We start from the raw sequence: 21,254 nt of genomic DNA, 5'->3' as shown, positions 1-21,254 counted from the left end.
CACGTATATGTCCACAATAAGACGTACATGCCAACTTTAGCCCACCCCAAGTAAAATGTAAACAATTTATTTAAAATTGTAATATCAGTTGTTCAGGGATGTACACTATAAATAAATCAGACTTAAATAAGTGAACTGCCAAAAAAAAGAACCAGACTGAAAAGAAAAAGCATAGACATATCATAATGGTTAGTTTCGGTCATTTTCGCTCATTTGGTTTACGTAGCAGACGATGCTAGCCTGCTAGTATATAGTATACCTACACAGACCCTATTGCAAATCAAAATCAATTCCGGACTCAATATTTGCTTCCTCAAAATGTAGCTATATGATAAATATCAGTAAGCAAAGCTTCATAGTACAAGAACATTGTTACTTTCAACATTAAATGCGTTAATTAAGTTTGTTTGGACTGCATTAATTGTTTTCAAATAAAATTGGTCAAGTAACGGAAACTATCATACATTAGTCACGTGACGTTGTACACAGAAATATGCCATGTTCTGCCTGCTCGATCTGAAAGTTTGGGGAAAAAACGAGATGTAACCATTATACCAGTCATAAAGTTTTATACATCAAACTGTAGGTAATCTATTTAGCATTGTTGCCATGTCTCGAAAATATGGGTGATTTCAGACCGTTTGCCATAGCAAGAGTTGTAAACATGGACACTTTTAAATGAACATCGAGACGTAGGTAAATAGTGCATTAATTGTAATAATATTTACATCAAATTTTCACACTATTATCAATCTCATGTGAGATCATCATTTTTTTCTTTTATCCTCTTAATCGAGGTATTTATTCACAATAACATGTACATATATATACAAACAATAGAAAAAAATCAATTCACTTCAATAATGCAATAATTTTTTGAATATCACATTTTTTCAAAATTCCGAACTTGCTTTTTTGTTTACATAAACTTTCTAAATAAATAATCATAGTGAGCTTGAATTCAATCCATAAAGAATTCGCATCATATATTTTTCCTTTGAATATGCTTTTTATGTAATTTCGATAAATAACAAATTGAGCAATAACGCAAAATGAATTACACATAACATTGCTGGAACTTTGCAGATCATAACATATGATTAATGTTTTTTTCATCTATAGAAATAGTAATCTTGAAAATATAAAATACCAACTTTTCTATAATTTTCCAAAAAAATCGAACATATTTACAATACAGTATGAAATGAAAAGTGGTATCAACTTTTCTGCAAATGTTACATGAGTTGTTTTCTACTACATGCCACTTAAATAAATTGTCTCTTGAGGGTAAAATCTTGTTCAAAAATTTAAAACTAAATTGTCTAATTCTATTATCCACAATTAAATGCAACTTAAAATAAAATACATGGTTCCAACTAAAGGAAACTGGTAATGAAAAAAGATTAGACCAAAAAGAAACAATGCCTGGTTCTTCCGATACCTCCGAACATAATAAAGAATATATCTTTCTTGTTGGTAAATAATCTAGAGTTATTTGTTTTCCACTTTTTAATGAAATTAAGATTCGTTCACTTTTTTTTTTATTCGAGTGGATAATTTTCCTTAAACAACTTATTCAACCAATAAACAGGAAAAGACTTTTTTAATTTAGCATATTCTAAATCAAATAAAAGCTGAGAAGAATAGACAGATTTATTTAAAATATTTGGTGCTAACCACTGACAATTTCTTAAAACATCTTTAACCCTAATTATACCTGCATGCTTCCATTTCTCAAATACCAACATACGTTTATTAAAAGTAATATTGCTGTTATTCCAAATGATTTCATTTTCAATGTTTTTTACTCCAAATATACCAATATATCTTAACTTAGACCAGCTACAAAAAAAAATCATGGTAAAAACTAGGTATATTTGCTTTTGTACAAAGAAAATTCATATCTTTTGTTGATATATTGTATTCAAAACATAAAGGAATTTCACCAATCTTTGATAACCAGTAATTAAAAAGAAATTTCCAACTACGTTCGCCTTGCTCTAACAACTTGCTTATCCACGAAATCTTAAGCGATTCAATTTTCGATTCCAAGTGGACCATACTAAGACCACCTTCATTTGTTTTATTTATACAAACATTTCTTTTAACCTTTTCTTTTGAAGAATTCCAAATGAAAGTATATAACATTTTATTTAGAGATTTTATTACTTTTTGGGGAACTCTTATCACTTTTGCAGGATACACAATTTGAGACACCAACAAAGTTTTGATGATAATAATCTTTCCGAAAATGTTAGATTTCTTAGTTTCCATTCTCTAATAATATTTTGTATCTTATCTAGTTTATTTTGCCAATTATAATCTTCAACATCTTTCTCATTTTTCCCAACATATATACCTAAATATTTTATCGGTTCTTCAGTACATTCTATTTGTCCGGGGACAATATCAATATTAAGATTCAGCAGCTTGGTTTTTTGCAAATTAATCCTTGGCCCAGCATTTGAACCAAATAGTATTAATTCTTCCATCAAAATAGAAAGATAATTTTTATTTTTCATAAATATAGTTGAATCATCTGCAAATTGAGATATTTTTACTTCTACTTGATCATCATTCAACTGCGAAATCGGTAAACTGAGACCTTCAATTTTATGATTCTGTTTAATTTTCGTCGCCAAAACTTCTGCAACAATAATAAAAAGTAGTGATGAGAGGGGGCACCACTGCCTTACACCTCTTTTAATTTGAAAAGTTTCAGAGATCCAGCCATGATTTAGCACACGGCCTTTTGCGTTTTTATACATCGATTGAATCCACCGAATGAATGAATTTCCAAAATTTTATCTTTTTAAAAGGTAAAATAGAAAATTATGACTTATGTTGTCATAGGCTTTTTCAAAATCCAGAAACATAATTATGCCCGGGGCTTTTATGCCCTGATAATAATCAATTATATCTTGCACCAGACGTATATTTTCGGCTGAAGACCTTTCTCTAATAAAACCACTTTGATCGGGAGATACAATGCTCGTTATTACATTTTGTAGTCGTTTGGCAAGATCTTGTGCAAGAATTTTGTAATCCACATGTGAGATCATTAATAGTCATAAAGATATACCCGGATTTCTGCAATATTACGTTCATGAAAACCACGGTTCCCTGTGTTGAAGCTGTGTGTAGACTTTCGGACACTCAAATACACGCGTCTAACCATTATGAGTGACAACCCCTGTAAAAAATAAATTAAAAAATCAATTCTTTCAGTATAACAGTAAGGCAAATACCAATAGGGTTATTGGAAATACTAGCTTGATATATTCATCTGCAGCTTCTTGTACTGTACGTGCTCGAGCGACGGTATTTTTTTTTATTACATATTTATTGAAAAATAAAGCATATAATCAACAAAAAATACAGATAAATTAAGAGAATTACGACCAAACATAGTAATGAACATGTTAACAGTGCATAAATAAACAGAGAAAGTTCAATGTTCCAAAACCAAAGCTCCACCTACGAAAATGAGCAAAAAGTTAACCTTTGTTTTTTAGCGATGCATGCAAGTTGTAATTAGCTCATACCTTTAAAAAAAAAGTCAGGGATCTTATTTGGAAATTTTCAGTGATAAATGAAATATTTCAATTGTAGAAAATGTATGAAATAAGCTAGAAATCTTCGCTCGGGACTGTTATCTAATTCTGAGTTGAATTCCGAGCTACGTGCATGCACCGTACGATCCGACAAACAAGAGGGACTAGCAAGATGGCGCTCAGTGCACTCAAGCGAAGAGGAGGGCTATTGAAATGGCGACAGACCGGTGCGTGCATTGTGGACGGGTATAAGCCTTCCCTTCCTTTCATTTCCGTGGGAGTGCCCCACTGAACTAGAAATACGTATTTCTAGTTCAGTGGAGTGCCCCCATAATTTATGCACGCGGGAGCGACGCAGAGGGCGCTGTATTCCAGCTGACGATCGAGGACGAGGAACGCAGACTGATTGTATTGTAAATTCAAACTCTTGTTTCAGTCTTTGTTGTTGCAGTTGCCAGTTCATTGTGAGTATTTTTCTATTGTATATCAAATAAATAATGAAAGAGATATTTGATAAGATTTCGGACGACGTTTTTGTTTTAACGTCTTCCACAGAATACGCAGAATTTATACGAAAAACTTTCTTACTCAATTATTAAGGAAATGGATACACGGAACTCAGTAGGTGGGACACATGCAAAACGCCATTTGTGAACTTAAACTAAAGTTGGGGAGTTAAACTAAAGTTGGGGAGTTCGGTGAAATGCCACTTTCAGAATTTGTATCTGTCTGTGCACCAGTCTTGTAGTCGAGTCACCGTGGTCCGAGTCACCAAATTAAATGGCATATTTTAATTTGTTTAGGCCCTAGGCCTACTCTAAAAGCTAGTTTAAATTAAAGTTACTTTAAAGTAAACAAATTAAAATACGACATAGTCATACTCATAGGCCTACAAATCAAATTAATTAATGTCATATTTTAAAATTAATACATAAACAACAAATTGAAATATGACATTATTTTAATTTGTCGTTTACTTTAAAAGGTTTAAGTAAACAAATTAAAATGTCATATAAGTAAACAACAAATTAAAATAATGTCATATTTTAGTTGGTTTACTTTATACCTTTTAAAATTACTTTGACACCTGAACTGAAGAAAGGGAGAAAGAAAAGAAGATGGGGTCTAACTTGTCTTGCCGACGGCAATGCAATAAAGATGAACTGGATGAGAAATTAAACTGAGATGAAAGGTAAATTGATGCATATGCAACCTCTACAAAAGGCTCTAGCCTATAGTAGGAGTAGGACTAACGTTAGGCTTGCTCTATTTTCTTTCCCTAAAGACCCTATGTTTATTTATCATCGGACATTAATACGAAAGTGCATCAATTGAAGTGCATTATTAGCACCGTATCATTTTGCAAAATTTGAATTGCAATTCAACTTCAAGACCACAGAACAACCACAACGTCAAGAAATTCATGAATTATCGTGAGATAATCGAGCAGTTTGCCTTGTGCACACGTTGAATGTGCCTGGTGAAATTTGAGGTTGTCCCTTTAAACTCACTGAGCTTGGGAGCTGAAGGTTTGCAAAACCTGCATCGTGCTCGGTGTTTCTTCTTCCCCTTTCCTTCAAACTCCTCATGTTCACGGTATGCAAATCTGATTATCCGTAAATCTGCGGACATGACTCCTGTTAAATTAAAGCTTTTTCGTTTGAGAGATTTTACTATGGCTATACAATGCGTCCCACAAAAAAACGAAACCGAGATTTATCGATGATTTATCATAACTTAATCACAAATACAATAGACAAATGACCTACCATTTTAAAGCTTAGAATCTCCTCTTTCATCTGGCATTACTTAGATAATTCATCATTCACGCATGAGTGAGCAAAAACAATTTGAAGAAAGGATACCAAAAACTCATTTGGCGGGCCGTATCTGGGTTGTAATAAGAAAACCACATGACTAAAAAGTTCAATATATGCTCTTTAATTTGATACCTCAATTACAGAAAATGGTCAAGAAATAACAAAGTTCTGGTTATTTGAAATAAGGCTTGAATTTCAATAATTTCATAAAATAAAGAGGTTTTACAGGCTAGCGTTCAAACTCTCTCGACATTGAGTTTTGTTGACGATCAGCCATGCATTAAGTCTTTTGTTACCGTGCGATAGCTTCTGTGGGAAACCAGTGAAAACACGTTTATTTAATGAAATTATGGAAATACAAGCATTGTTTCGAGGGATCATAACTTTTTTACTTCGTGACCATTTTCTGTGATTAAGGTATCAAATAAAAGAGCAGATATTGAACTTTTCAGTCATGTGATTTTCTCTTTGAAATTCAGATACCCCCCGCCAACTGAGTTTTTGGTATCCTTTCCTCAAATTGTTTTTGCTTACTCATGCGTGAATGAGGAATTATCTAAGTAATATCAGATTAAAGAGGAGATTCTAAGCTTTACATTGGTAGGTCATTTGTCTATTTTATTTATGATTAAGTTATGATAAATCATCGCTAAATCTCGGTTTCGTTTTTTCTGGGACGCACTGTATATATAGGCACTGCATGCAGGCTACGCGGGTACGCTCGTTCATTTATTCACGTGGTGGGCGAATTCGGCCTGCGCCTGAGAAAAATGGGGCAAATAATTCAGTTACCGTAATTGCAATATGCTCTTGTTAAAAACACAAATTTATAAACACTTTAATTCAATATTATTTGATATTATTTACTGTGTTAAATATCAATGAAAAAATTTGAAAACTTCTAGATGTAAGAATCTCCGAAACAAGGATTTCATATCTTAAAAAGAAAAAAAGAGAGAAAGAAACAGTTCAACTGAAGTGTGATTTATAGACTGCCGAGTTCTTCCTACGATACGGCCGAGTTACCCATGGATGCAATCGTATACACAATACATGCAGCTGCACAGTGCAATGCGCTGTGTAGTCCGCTGCCCGTACGGCCTGCTATACCACAAAACTGATGTGCGCAGCTTTTAGCGTTGAGGCAAATCATGGGCAAATAAACTTTATTATCAATCGTAGGATATACATTTTCCATGAAATATTATTGGAAAATACTTCAAAGAATAATACTGACTATTAATTTCACCAGATTAGTATTAAATCTTCTGGCCTCAAACCTGGCCTCGAGCTGAGTCATCGAGGCCGCATGCTACGAGGACGAGTCACGGCATTACGAGGCCGAGGACTGGCAAAGCGGGCCTCGAGACCTCCAAGACTGCTGTGCACCCATGTATAAAACAAGTATGAAGCCATTAAAGGAGGAGGAAATACCCTATAGAAACCTATACCATGAGAAACTTTGAAGTTTTATGGATAAAATGATGTATAATTCAGGGGCATTCAAGGACAATATGCCAGACGGCGAGACGGTGGACTGTACTTATACTTTATAGAGATGAAGAAGAAGGCATGCAGCGCATTGCACTTAAAAAAAAAAGTATTACACAGTTCCATTCATTGTATTTTGTGTAAGTTATGAAAATCTACTTTTGCTGTAAAAAAACTGCACATTCTCCCTTTTAAACAGAAATATCTCTGTCAATATTTGACATGAGTTGATTTATGCACCATTCTTTTTTCTTACTACACAAGCTTTCCAATGGTACTATTAAAATTTGTTGGGATTCCTTCAAGATTTCAAAAAGCCACTGTCTCCCCCACTCAAACAAGCCTTTATTTTTTTGACAGAACAAAATCTGCATATTTTACCCTGTAAATTGGAATATCTCTGTCAATATATCAGACAATGAGTTGATTGAAGCACCATTATTTTTTGTATTATTTCACAAGCTTTCCAATGATATAAAATTTGTTGGGATTCCTTCGAGATTTCAAAAAGTCACCGAACTTATAACCTCGTTCGTAGGATGAGTGCTGAACTCCCTACTAAAGTTTAGTAAGCAAGGCCAAGTTGAAGAACTTTTCCTATTTTTTGAGGATCCATTTGTGCCTCAGGAGCTCCCTGGGTTAGAGAAAAGTGTGCTTAGGCCTGTATGATTAGATTTTTTTTTAATTGATTTATTTCCACAATCTGATAAAAGATACAGGTACAAATCATAGGGATTTTTTTTTCGGGGGCTCCATTTTCAATTTTTTTGTAAATACGTTATGTACTATTGTGCAACCCAGGACACTTCACCCATCCTGCTTATTTACAAATTAATTTAATCTTTAATTCATAAGTTATACAAAATTTAATTGCTATTTATTTTTTTCTTTGTTAAGTGATATAATTCATTGTTGTTCATTTAGATCTATTTACTGTTTGTAAGTGTCCTCTACTCATTTATATACATAAAAAGTAGATCAGTTCCCAGAGGAACATTAATATTAATGTTATGTATAGGAGATGAACCATTAAATGTACATACTGTCTGCGATTATAAAGATAGCTTTTGAACCAATCTAAGGGAAGACTTCTGATACCGTAGTACCATATCTCATTTTCATAATAATTTAAGAATATCATGATTTATACTTGTAATCAAAAGCTTTTGATACATGTAGATGGTCAATTCCAGAGAAATGGACATGACATTCAGACAAATTTTGTTCTTCAAAGCTTCATACAGTAGAATTGGGAGTTTTTTTTATATTTGTCACTGAGTTTATCAGACACATTTAAGTATAAGTTACATACACATGAAATATCAAATCGTTTCATTAAACAGTTGCCGAGGAAATGCACTTTTTGTGAGCGTAACGGATATGACACGAAAATGGACGAAGCATTTTGACCTCCTACATGTATTGTTTATCAAAATTCCTGTGAATTCTTAGATTGCGTGCACTTGATGTTGGTGTTAATTAAACCTTAAGATCATGCTCCATTCATAAAATGGTGTTTAACAACAATTTTGTAGTGCATTCTGTATTCATAGCTCAAAATGTTGCGTAACGGACATGACACACGTACAGTAGTGTAAAGGACATGACAGTTTCGTCCACTTTTTTAAAGTTGAATTAAGAAGACGATTCCAAATATTGAGATATTTACATTAATAGCAACCTTACAACCCCCCAAACACTAAGAGGTGATTCGACCCCCCATTTTCTTTTTTCAAAATAGTGAATTTGAACGATTTATCCCTACCCATTTTCCCTGAGTTCGCTCCTGCAATGCCTACCGAGACGGGTGTTCTTTGAGTGTGACGTCACCGGGGGTATTCGGTCCCGGTGAAGTAAACAAGGCAGTGCCGCTTTGTGTACTATGCACGTACGCCTTCATATGGAATAACTGCAGTTGAAGTTGTATCTGCGAGCCATAGAACTTGCAAAGAGGAAATGATTAAAATATTTGTGGCCGTACTATTATTCCAAATATGTAAATTCCCTCAGAATGATACCATAGACCCTAAAGGAATAATTTCAAGGTGAATAATATGAAATTTGATCGAGATCTTTTCACCAGTCGATAACGTAGCAGACGTGTTATTATGACATATTTATCCGCGTGTGACGCGGCTCTTGCAAAAAAACACAGTTGGTTGCGGAATTGCTTTGTGCCGACCGGCCGCCCGCTCCGGCGCAGCTAGCTGTCGAGCTACCGTACCGCATACCTTTCTTGTTGTCTTCAACCATAGATATGTATACTAATTACTATAATATATCTCTCTGTCTTCAACTCACTTGCGAATTGCGTTTGTATGTGTGACGGTGACCCCTAGCGTAATTAAATATAGAAAACAACTCAGAAGGCCGAGAAAGAATAATACGTTTGGTTCAAGATTGTTCTGTGGAATGAGCTATGAGTGGAAATGATCCAGAGGATATAAAAGTGGAGTCAAAGACAAAAGAAAAGAAGAAAAAACGCCAGGGGATCGCTGCACGGCCATGAACTAAGTCGACATACCAGACCATAACAGTAGTACACTCAATGCCTGGGTGTTGTGTGTACTAGTATTATGCGTTCAGCGCGCGCTGAGCGAGAGCTGAGCCAGCCGCCGGAATTACTTTCCAGCTATTCACTTGATTGAACATCGTGATAAAATAAATGAGAAATAGTGAAAATATCATTCAATAACTCACTGTTTGCTATCTTACATCATGATTGAAGAGTTCATGATGGTTATTCATACTGTTTTTTATACAGGGAAAGTAAATATTTGTACATATCAGTCCTATTTGTTTGATTTGAGTTGCTTTGAAAAAAAATTGTAAAATATCTTTCTCTCTCTGCATAGCATTTCTGTATGACATTCAGGCACCTCTTATACTAAATTCCCCCCGGTGACGTCACACTCCGAGTGGCTTTTCTGTACACTCGTCTCTCGGGCTCTGACAGGTGGCTAATTTCATAGACTTTCAAAGCAAAATATCGAGAAGGCAGAGGATTTTTGTGACATGCTATCTGTTTGAACAACTTATATATACTATATATTGTGTGTAGAACCTATATTTATGGAAACTCACCCCCTTAATTCAACTTTAAGCGAATATAATCCTTTTATTACAAGATATGGTAGAATTCTAATTTACATGTTTAAATTAAGGCTAGAGACACACATAATAATGGATATTCTGTATTAATACATGTATCTCATTTGTTTTTGTGATTTAAGAGGGGGCTTTTCCTACAATATTTATAAAACAAAAAAATATTGAGAAAAATTTATTCTAAAACACCAGATAGTATCAATTCATGAACATTTTCCAGTTATTCCCACGGAATCCCACCGACCAAACCTAATTTATAAATATGAAAGTTGATAGTGAAGATTATTTTTTTCTTCGTGGCTTAGTATTTGACAATACAATGTACAACTACATGTAGGGTAACGGACATGACACCCTTACGTAGTGAACTACATGTACATCGGCACTTCTGATATTATCCTATGTATTATAAAAACGAGTTTATAATTATATTGCAATTGTTTGCACTGACATATTGCAATAGTAACCTTATTTCTATATTTGCTAGAAGTTATTTTTCTATATTCAGTTTGATTCTTTATGTATTTTTGATGCAAGATATTTGGACAAGTCCAAGAATTCGCGCGCGTTACGTATGGGACATTTCAGAGGCTTTAATGACCTGAAAAATAGTGTTAAATGACTTTGATTAGATTGAATACCTTCATGATGGTAGAAATCTAGGAGAAGAATAATCATGCGAAAAATGGTGACATATGACCTTGACCTTTTAGAGAGAAAAGATGTGCCATGTCGTATGGGACGCAGAAAAAAGACAATTTTTAGAACTTTTTTTCTAGTTAAGAATTCTCTGAAAGTATTTCATTTGACAACTTGTAACTTAGTGTGATAGAAGTCACAATACTCTAGTATAGACTAAGGCAAGTTTTATGTCATAAGCCAGATCCCTCTAATTAAACAAATTTATGACATGTTACGTATGGGACATTTTGTCCCCATAGAGAACGTACACAATTTTCCCCATAATTCAAAAATTTGAAATAGTTTGAAATATGGAAATAACAAAAGAGTTCCTTTCTTTTAAAATGTTCTGGTGACTTGAGACATATTTGATATGACTGAAAAGGAAATTAGCCATTTCAACTTTTTTTTTCTTGTTTTTCATGGTTTCATGAATTTCTTATGTATTTCTATTGTTTTTTATTTTTTTCATATTTTTCAATTTTCACAATTTTTTCATTTCAATTGTTTTCATTTATCAGTATTCATAACAAATCAGTCTTTAAAAACTAAAGAAAAGGTAAATAATCAATTTTTAGAGCACTCATGAAATTTGTTTTTCTCCATTCACTTTGTACACAAATCTCCCCATTGACATTGTGTGTAAATGTCCCATACGTAACAACTTTTTAATTAACTTTTAATTAAAAAGTAAACTCTATTTTTGAATTTTTTTGTGGTATAACATCAATTTTCATACTTAATAAATTAGAACTTCCCAGAGATGCAACAATATTGTATTATGAGAAATAACTTAAAAAACATCCTCAAAATGTTACGTATGGGACATTCCATCCTTGGACAAGACCTAATTTGCATAATTAATTAGATGACACCACTTTTTCCCCCAAAAGTAATAAGATGTTAGGGGGTCCATGTCTCACCTATGACTAAATCTCATAAGTTTTGTTTTAATTTTCTATGAGTTTTTATAATTGTCCCATACGTAATGCCCATTTTACCAATTATGCAAATTAGGTGCCCGAAATTAGCATGAATATGCATATTATCAACATTTTCTTAATGCAATTTTAAAATTCAACATTTTGGCTTTCTTACCCCACCAAAGATAACTTTTTAAATTAAAGATGAAATTTTGTCTTCTAGGGTGACCTTTTCTTGGACTTGCCCATTTTCTTCCCTGCACATTTTCTTTAAACCATTATTAAACCAGGGTTTTTTCTTACATTGTGGGTCTGACTTCTCTATGAAAGGAAAACATTGATCATTTAGACTAGTTAATTTATTCATAGAAATGTAAAATCAACAATCAACATCTATGATCATATTCATCAAGTACACTGAAACTCTCAAAAAGTCAGTAACATTTTCATTATTCATCACACATTTGTATCACTTAGGATTATGGGTAGAGTCTGAAACATTCAAATTTATAACTGTGAAAACACTAAGTTTAAAATGATCACTGACATCATTAACAAGTATTCATTTTTTAAGACACTATCAAAGTTGTTTGTGAATAAGTTATCGATATGAGTCGCTGAAGTTTGTATTGTTCTCCTTGGGTTTAAAATCAAAGGTATACAATGACAATGTTGTACATGTGATTGATGGGAATTAGTCATAATAAAAGATCAATGTTAAAATCACCAATAAAAAAAAAACATTACTTGTTTTTCTAGATATTTCACAAAACGGGTCCTCTAAGTATAAAAAAAAAAATCAAAAATCAGATAAGTTGTATAAAAGTTCTTCATTTCAAGATCAGATAATTGATAAATTAATAATTGCTATTTAGACCTAGATTTTAGACTTAGATAGATCTACGTACAAGTACAGTGAAACTTGATTTCTGTAAATGCTAAATTTAATAGGATAATGTAATAATCCTAAAACTTTATGTTGATAGTTGATTAAAAAAAATTTTGAAGTCAAAGAGTAGGCTTTGAACAATTTTTTTTAATGGGTAGCATAAGAGCATGCTTTTTCATAATTCACCAGTTGATATGATAGGTGGTCCAGAGCATTATTTTTTTTATCATATTTTTGAAATACTTTTTTTTTTGGGGGGGGGGGGAGTGATACTGTATGCAGAGCTGACAATTGTTATTTAGTGGGATTTGAAGGGATAAGTAACACTAAATAGTATTTTCCCCCAGAAATAGGATTTTTTTTCTTCAAAATGTTGGAGAAATATTTGATTTTAGGTTTGAAAATACATGTACATGTAGGTTAAAAGAAATAACGAATTTGATATTTTCACAATTAAGCTTGGCAGCTCTGCATATCTCCATCTATGTGTAGTTGAAATCGAGGTCAGAAATGCTGTGAACTGCAAGTCATAATAAAGTGTATTTACCATGATTGATAGAGACTTCTTCCATTTCTTTTTTTTTTACTCTTACTCTAGGTTGATCAATGACCTGGAGAGAGCGTGAATGCAAATGACATCCTGGACTGCTTCCACCTTGCTCTATTTGGCCACCATCCTATCTCCCGCAATGATCCCAGAAGAAGCCATTTGGAAATAAAGAACTTTTCTACAACTTCTCTGTGGTTCTTTGTGGTAAAGAATACTTTAATACAAAAGTCATCCTGAACTCTGCTCCCACTGCCTTGCACCATCAAACAACCATTTACGGTATTCTCTGACATGATGGACACCTAGAAAGATCTCTCAGGACATGGCTTTTTTATTTTCTTGATTTTGATTGACCTATGCTATGATCTCCAGGGTAGGCCTATTATTACCAGTCAATTTGATTTTATTCTGGGCATTGCATTGATCAAAATTTGAGTTTCTTTGGGGTTTTTCTTCAGCGGTAAGCTACAGTAATGTGGCCTGAGTGTACATGTACTGCGGAAAGATAGGACAGAACCTCAGAGAAAAACATGGCAGTAGCACTCTAATCCCAGGTCTGAAATGAGATCATTGCAATCATGGAGGAGTCTACAGAAGACCCAGGAAACACTCAATCTTTAATTACTTTAACCAGTCACCCACTATCTCTCAATAACCATGGGATTCCTTCATCATGGGATGACCATGGTCATGACCAAACCAGACCGAACTCGCACCATCGTAAACGGCTCGGGAAAATGGGTATTCTTGATCAGATTGTCCTGAGGAAGTTGAACCAGAAACATGATGGTGGACCTTGTGGAGCAAGAGCAGAAAATCTACAGGAGGAACATGAAGGGAATGACAAGGTGAAGGATTGTCATGAATACCTCGTCATAAAAGCTCAGTCTGGAGACACAAAATATGAAGGTGATAATGTGAGAAAGAAAATGAATAAGAGGAAAAGAGGTAGGAATAGTCAGATTTCACTTTGGAAAGGTAGCCTTCTAGAGGAAGAAGAGGCTCAAAGAATGACTGAAGATAAACAAGGAGAGAGGAGGCCTGTTTTAGGTACAGTGGCAGAGACTAGTTTTAATGGTAGTGTTGGTGAGGAATTTGTGACCCAAGATGAAGAGACAATGGATGCGGAGGTTGATAAAGATATCAGCGTTGATTGTTCAGAGACATCTCCTGGGGTACCTTCAGTTGGTGGAAGGTTCCAAGCTCTCAATGCCAAATCGAACGTTTTTAAGACAAAAGGCAAACTTTTTGGGATGATGAGTAAGATGGGAGACCGCAAGAAGCACACCTGTGGAGAATGTGGGCGTAGCTTCAACCAGCGAAGAGTGCTAACTATCCATCAACAGATGCACATGGTCCAGAGGATGCCAGAACTCGTGCGTGATGGGCAGGGGCCCAGGGAAAAGGCTTGCAATGTTCTTCAACACAGAAGAGCTAGTTTGCCTATGGAAACTCACCGTGAGAGCAATGAGGTACATGTTCCTGAAGAAGAAAAGGTAGTGACTCCATCAAGGATCTTAATGCAGGATGATAAAGCGGGAAGTTCTCATGTGGAAAAGTTGGGCATAGAAAAAGGGGAAGAAGTGATCCAGTCTAGGAATTACTTACAGGAAGTTTCTGAACAGCATGTTAAAGGTGCGAACCATGTCCAAACAAGTACCACCAAGAAACGGAGAAAAGTCAATCCTGAAACGAGAAAAGTTGATCTGGAAACATCTTGTTTAGATAAAAAGGGTTATGCATGTGATATCTGTAAGAAGATCTTTAGCTTGCCATCTTTCCTGCTTAGACATCAAATAGTTCATACGGGTGAGAAGGCCTTTTCTTGCCAGCATTGCGGGAAGCGATTTGGACAGAAAGCCTCTCTGCAACGACATGAACAGACGCATGGCAGAAATCAGCCGTACATGTGCAATGAGTGTGGTGATGGCTTCTCTTCTTCTAAGAGGCTCGAAAGGCACGCCAAAGAAAAACATAGGGCATCGAGCGAGAAGTCGGATCTGTCCCTTATCGACATCCCTGCAGAATCACCAAAAGCTCAGAATACAACTTCACAAGATATGAAAATTCCCTTAGATTCATCACCAGCTGAAAATACAACTTCACAAGATATCATAATCGCATTAAATTCACCAATAACGCAGAATACCACCTCAGAAGATAAATTACAGGAATCTGCTACGACCAATGGTGCTAGTCAGAAGGAAACGCTAGGAAACAAGAATGAAGGTTTAGAAACCAGTACAGCACCATGCATTGATCCTCCGGCCTTGCTGCGGTCAAGAGATCCAAAGGTGTTCACATGCCTCGTCTGCGAGAAGACGTTTCTCCAACGTAGCCACCTCCTGCGGCACAGCCTTTGCCACACTGGCGAAAAACCATTCAAATGTAAGGAATGCGGCAAAGGTTTCACGCAAAAATCCACATGCCTGCGCCACGAGAGGACCCATTCCGGCGAGCTTCCGTTCATATGTACGGAATGCGGGAATGGGTTCGCCCAGAAGAGTGGCCTTCAAAAGCATCGGCTTATTCACACCGGTGAGAAGCCGTACGGATGCAGCTTCTGTGAATGCCGGTTCACCCAAAAGACTACCTGTCAACGCCATGAGCGCATTCACACTGGGGAAAAACCTTACGTTTGCCAGGAGTGTGGGAAAGCTTTTGGACAGAGCACATCCCTAGAGAGGCACGTCAAGACACATTCTAAGGTGAAAAAACCTGAAAGAAGCAGCGATCCAAGCTGAAGTATATTCAGGAACAGCTGCTTTGCCTGTAATATAAAGTGTTCATAATTTATTTATTTCATTTGCTTACACATGAAGATACATTCAATTGTTATGGCAACAAAAATAACAGAATATTAATTATTTTATAACTCAAATTCTAGCAAATTTTGTCATTTTCGAAAGGATTCCAATGCTACAAATATATCACTACATTTAGATGAAGAAACCTGCTAAAAATCTCAAATGACAATTTTATTTATAGAGAAATTGCATGTACATGTACAGTAGCAAATTGTGGTAAGACTTTCTTTCCTTGATAAAACAACACAGTCACATACAATAAATTGATTTGGTTAGGGAAGAAGAACGAGACCTTATGGAAGTGTTTTCATGCAACTTTGTTTATTTGCAGTTTATCTATAAATTTCAAGCCAATATTAGATGTATATGTACATGTATACAAAACATCTCGGCAGTGTTCTACATGAAGGTATACCTATTTTAGTGGTGGTCACTATTCATGGCATTACAAAGTTTCTTTAAGGCAGAGTTAGTGGTCTTAAGGCGAAAGGTGAACCGTCAATGAAATAACAATCTGACATTATCAAATCTTTGAAAATAAACTGATATTTATCAATTATAACAATGTGTAATGTAAACTATGCAATTGAAACAAGATTAAAGATGGAAATGAAGGGAAGTGCAACTCCTCTTTGCAAGGAGTTACTTTTAAACACTTCATTTGAAATTAGTCATGGACGGAAGCAGTGTTTTTCATGAATGGTGGTCGAAATCATTCTGTGCCGGTTGGGCCTGACCACTGCCGTCCACTGTTGCTTTAACTCTGTAACTCAGTGTGCCTACACTATCATTCACCATGAGATATCTTAAAACACGTAATTACAAGTACTTCTTTGTTAATTGGATATCAATCTTTGTTAATTTCATATAATTCAATCAGCAATTACAGCTCATTTCTAAATTCATGTTTATTTTTCAAGGCATTTGTTGGATAATTATCCTTCGATAGCATCTAAAAACTTTACTCTCAACTCAAACTTCAATATTTTGATGACTTCATTGGTACAGCTACATGTAAGCATTTTAAAATAGCACTCAAATTTTTTCAGCAAATTTTGATAGTCATGATGCACAGTATAAAAGCTATGAAAATGCAATATATTTATTGATTTTGTATTATAAATATTAAGGCATTGTATATTAGGTGAGTGTAAATTATTTTTGGAAATCAAACTTACAATCACGTTCAAGTAGATTGGATGAATTCTGTGTAGTATGTACATGTACTTTTCTTGCCAAATTATTCTAGGTATTTATTGCATACATGTAGCACATGGGCCATACTGTTGTGATAATTCAAATACAGGTGAGCATATAATGCAATGTTGACAACTCAAACTCAAACTGGCCTTACTTACACTAACTTCACTTTGTGTCTGCCTACTCCTTTTCTTTCATCCCCTTCACTAACCTGATTGGTCTTCTCTACTCACTAATGCCCCTTTTGCCTCCTTGTTTCTAGTGTTGCTGTAGCTTGTTTGTGGTCTATATTATGGTTGTTCCACTTTATGTTTGTCATTTTGCCTCCGACGAAGATTCTGCTAGGATCGAAAGCTTAGGCCCCTTTTTGACTTTCTAACTCAAACTACATGTATACGAGTACAAATGACATACATACATGTATTATGTACAACTTTCCATGTGTGTGTTTACATGTGTACTTGTTAATGGGATTTTCACATAATAATATTGTCTGCAAATGTGTATAGGGTCTGTATATTGTATTCTCTTGGTTACAAGGCACTGCTTATAAGTTTTGAAAAGGGCTCTATCAAAACACACTAAAACAGCATTGAGTATAAAACAGGCCGGTGATTGATCTGTTTATTTTTAATTGGTGTAATGCCAATTTGTCCAATTACCAATGTGTCTACATGTACTATCATTTGTTCTACCATCAGTTCACATGGTCTAATTAGTTTGTCCACTCACCATTTTGTCTAATTACCAGCTGTTCCAATAGCCATTGGGTCCATATAATGTACCTTTGGTCTAATTGGAGTAAGTGTTAAATTGGACGAAATTTCATGAAAATAAAATGGATATTAGACCAACTGGTTTATATGAGACGACATAGACGAACTGGTGATTAGACAAAGTGATGTTGGACCAAATGTTTGTTAGACAAAATGTTGATGGACAGAATGGCATTACCGGTAGACTACATGAAGGTAAAGTCCATGAGTTGAATGGACGAGTTGGCAGTAGACGATTTTGGCAATTTACTGAATGATGGGGGGGGGGTCCTTGAACTCTTGATGCATTGACACACAAGCCCCTGTGTGTTATTTAAGCAGCTAGCAGTGAATTAACCCTTTGTATGTCATAAAAACCCAGTTATTTAGAGGGCTATACATTTTGTCTGAACATTTTGAAAGTAAATGTGTAGCAAAACTGTATAGTGTTTTGTGGGCTTTCTTGTGTATTAAATGTATAGGATTACTATAAAGCATAATTAGATTTTTTTTTTTCTAAAATCTTTCTTTCAACACTTCCAGTGAAACTTATGCGCTTTTAATTTTGCTTCTTGTTCTTTATATTTTCATATTAAATTCTTGATAGTCTGACATATATTACCCCTTCAATATTTTAAAAAGGGGTAAATACATGTACATGTGATATATGCACCTATTTCACATACATGTTGAAATATCACTTGAGAGCAGACTAAGCTACATGCGCATGTAATTGAAAATATACTAAAAGGGCTAAAACTATTTCATCTAAAATTGCAGGTGTGTTTCTGCTCTTACAGCTCTCAATGAACCTGACTGGTATTGTTTGTGAGTAGGGTTTTATTGATTTTCTCTTTATTCAATGAACTGCTGGAGGATGTTTTGATTTTCCTTCTTTTTATAGTAGATTTGAAATGAATGTATCCAAAACAAAACGGTACTTCAAAACTATGGGTATAAGGATTATGTATTGGTTGTACAAAAATGAAAACGAAATGCATGAATGTTAACAGAGCTATTGTTATATTCTGAATTCTCAAGTGGTGACATTATTAAACAACTCAATTACTTATAGATTTGCATTTATTATTTTGTTATTTATACCTAAGAATGACTTATCGAATTGACAATGAATATTCAATTAGTCATGCATGTATGATGCTCAAAAGTGATGTAATAGTAAATTGCAGTTAATGCTGCTATTGCACGATTTTAGGTTCCCGCATTGGCATTATCGTAACAGTTCGCAACAATGCGGTTTGTGCCATATGGTACCGAATAGTTTACGCATTGACAAAACGTTCACGCAGTATTTACGAGTAGTTTGTATACTGTTACCAGGTGCTAATCCAGCGTCAGATCCTACAAAGCATTTCATGGGCCCAATTGTCTAGGAACAATAGTGACTATTTCGCTTGTGTATGGCCATACATTTCTTTGTCAAAGTTAATGCTGGATACGCTATTGGTCACATCATTCAATTCATCATCATTCATTGGAGCATAAAATTTAGCTCCATGAATTGCCATTTAATATAGCCAAACTGCGCATGCGTATGCCTTTGAAGCGAGTAATTCTTATGCGAGCGTGAATTATGCGCAAATTATTGTTTAACTTGTCGCAAACTACCAGTAATCTCGGCGTGAAATGCGTGCCGCTCATGCCATGGCACGACTTGGCCTGACATGGTTGCGCACAGTTTACGAATAGTTCACGCCAATAATCTCCTAAATTTGTCGTGCCAAGATTTTGGAAAATTTTTCAATTTTGGCACGACACTTCAAGCATTGTTCTGCATCTGCCCGCCCACTTCATGACATGGCACGACTCGATGCGTGAACTAGTCGTAAACTATTTGGGCCCCAACATTGTGCAAGTGTAATAGTAACATAAGAATGCTGATGAGTTTGCCAAAGTCTCTTTGGACCACAGAAGCCTGTTGTATGTACATGTACATGTAGATGATGTTTTGAGAATAGGTTTTTTTTTTAAAAAAGGTGTTTTATAAAATCAGGTTTGATTCTAATAGGGCTTGTATTAAAGGAGAGGGTTGACTTAAGTGATGAAAAAAAAATGAATATCCATAATTTATTGTTCGAAATAGACATGAGTGAAATACTCCGAAAATTTGCTTTGCCCAATTGATCGTGGGCCCGGCAGCCGCTGTGCAGCGCCAGATCGACGAGGCTCTATCCCTTTAATCGTTGAACGCCAAACAGGGTAGCAGCAACTCCCATCTTTTAACGTCTTTTGGTCTGACGCGGCCGGGATTTGAACCCCCGACCTCCCGGTTGTGTTAAAAAAAAAAAGTATTTTATTAAATCAGGTTTGATTCCAATAGGGCTGGTATTGAAGGAGAGGGTTGACTTAAATGATGAAAAAAAAGGAAAATCCATAATTTATTGTTCGAAATAGACATGAGTGAAATACTCCGAAAGTTTGCTTTGCTCAATTGATCGTGGGCCCGGCAGCCGCTTTGCAGCGCCAGATCGACGAGGCTCTATCCCTTTAATCGTTGGAACATCAAACAGGGTAGCAGCAACTTCCATCTTTTAATGTCTTTTGGTCTGATGCGGCCAGGGTTTGAACCCCTGACCTCCCGGTTGTGAGATGGATGCTCTACCAACTGAGCCAACACACCGGTACAGACTTATAACTGGACATGTCAGCGCAATGGTTTTGATGATGTATAAAAAGTGGCTATCATGTAAATTATGTAATATTTCTCTTCTGGAGACTTTTAAGGGTTGTAATATTCTTAAGATATGTTTTGTTCAACCTGTTGATTCTTTAAATTGCACATGGATATACATTAATTCTACAACCAGAAGAATCCCCCAAATAAATCCTGTGTTTTCATTCAACAGTGCAATGTGAAGGTTACACTTTATCATGCCCAAATATTTAAAAATAAATAAAAGAGCCCTTTTAGTGTTGTATAAGTATGCTCTCCTTTATACCTCAGTCATGCTTACCCATAATTTTGTGTATGTTATTATATTATAGATTCTCCATGCTTATCGCTTGAAATAGAATAAGATTATGAACACAATTACTTCATTGTCAGTATTGTTTATTTGATATTGTATTTTATTAAACATGCCGGATGCCAATCCACAATACTCCTAGTCCACTCATGGAGTATGAAAAGCTGTTGATAGTGGTGATGATGATAATGGTGGTGGTGATGATGGTGCTTATCATGGTGACGAGGACGATGATGATCATTGTATTGGTGATGTCATTGATTTTGCAAGCCTAATTTTCCAACTGTTTTTATGTTTTGGTCAATGGTGGTAATGATGATGATGGTGATGATATTGGTGATAATGGTGGTGATGATGATAATGGTGGAGATGATGGTGCTTATGATGGTGACAAGGATGATGATGATCATTGTATTGGTGATAATGATGATAATGGTGGAGATGATGGTGACAAGGATGATGATGATCATTGTATTGGTGATGGTGGTG

General features: G+C 35.2%; 1 protein-coding gene across 1 annotated transcript; it reads left to right on the top strand.

Moving 5' to 3' along the window:
* The first annotated feature begins 3,886 nt into the window (after positions 1-3,886).
* LOC129266347 (zinc finger protein 892-like) lies at positions 3,887-20,830 on the top strand. Its single transcript, XM_064103536.1, has 2 exons — positions 3,887-4,018; positions 13,065-20,830. The coding sequence occupies exon 2, from the start codon at positions 13,595-13,597 to the stop codon at positions 15,758-15,760; it is 2,166 nt and encodes a 721-aa protein (XP_063959606.1). The 5' UTR covers positions 3,887-4,018; positions 13,065-13,594; the 3' UTR covers positions 15,761-20,830.
* Positions 20,831-21,254: the final 424 nt, after the last annotated feature.

The sequence above is a fragment of the Lytechinus pictus genome, chromosome 8 (genome assembly GCF_037042905.1).
Source record: "Lytechinus pictus isolate F3 Inbred chromosome 8, Lp3.0, whole genome shotgun sequence".
Taxonomy (NCBI): Eukaryota; Metazoa; Echinodermata; class Echinoidea; order Temnopleuroida; family Toxopneustidae; genus Lytechinus; species Lytechinus pictus.
Note: the sequence above shows the minus strand (reverse complement) of the source record. Positions and strands in the feature narration are given on the sequence as shown.

Coding starts and splice junctions, on each gene's coding strand:
- LOC129266347 (XM_064103536.1), top strand. CDS start 13,595: ATGGAGGAGTCTACAGAAGACCCAGGAAACACTCAATCTTTAATTACT.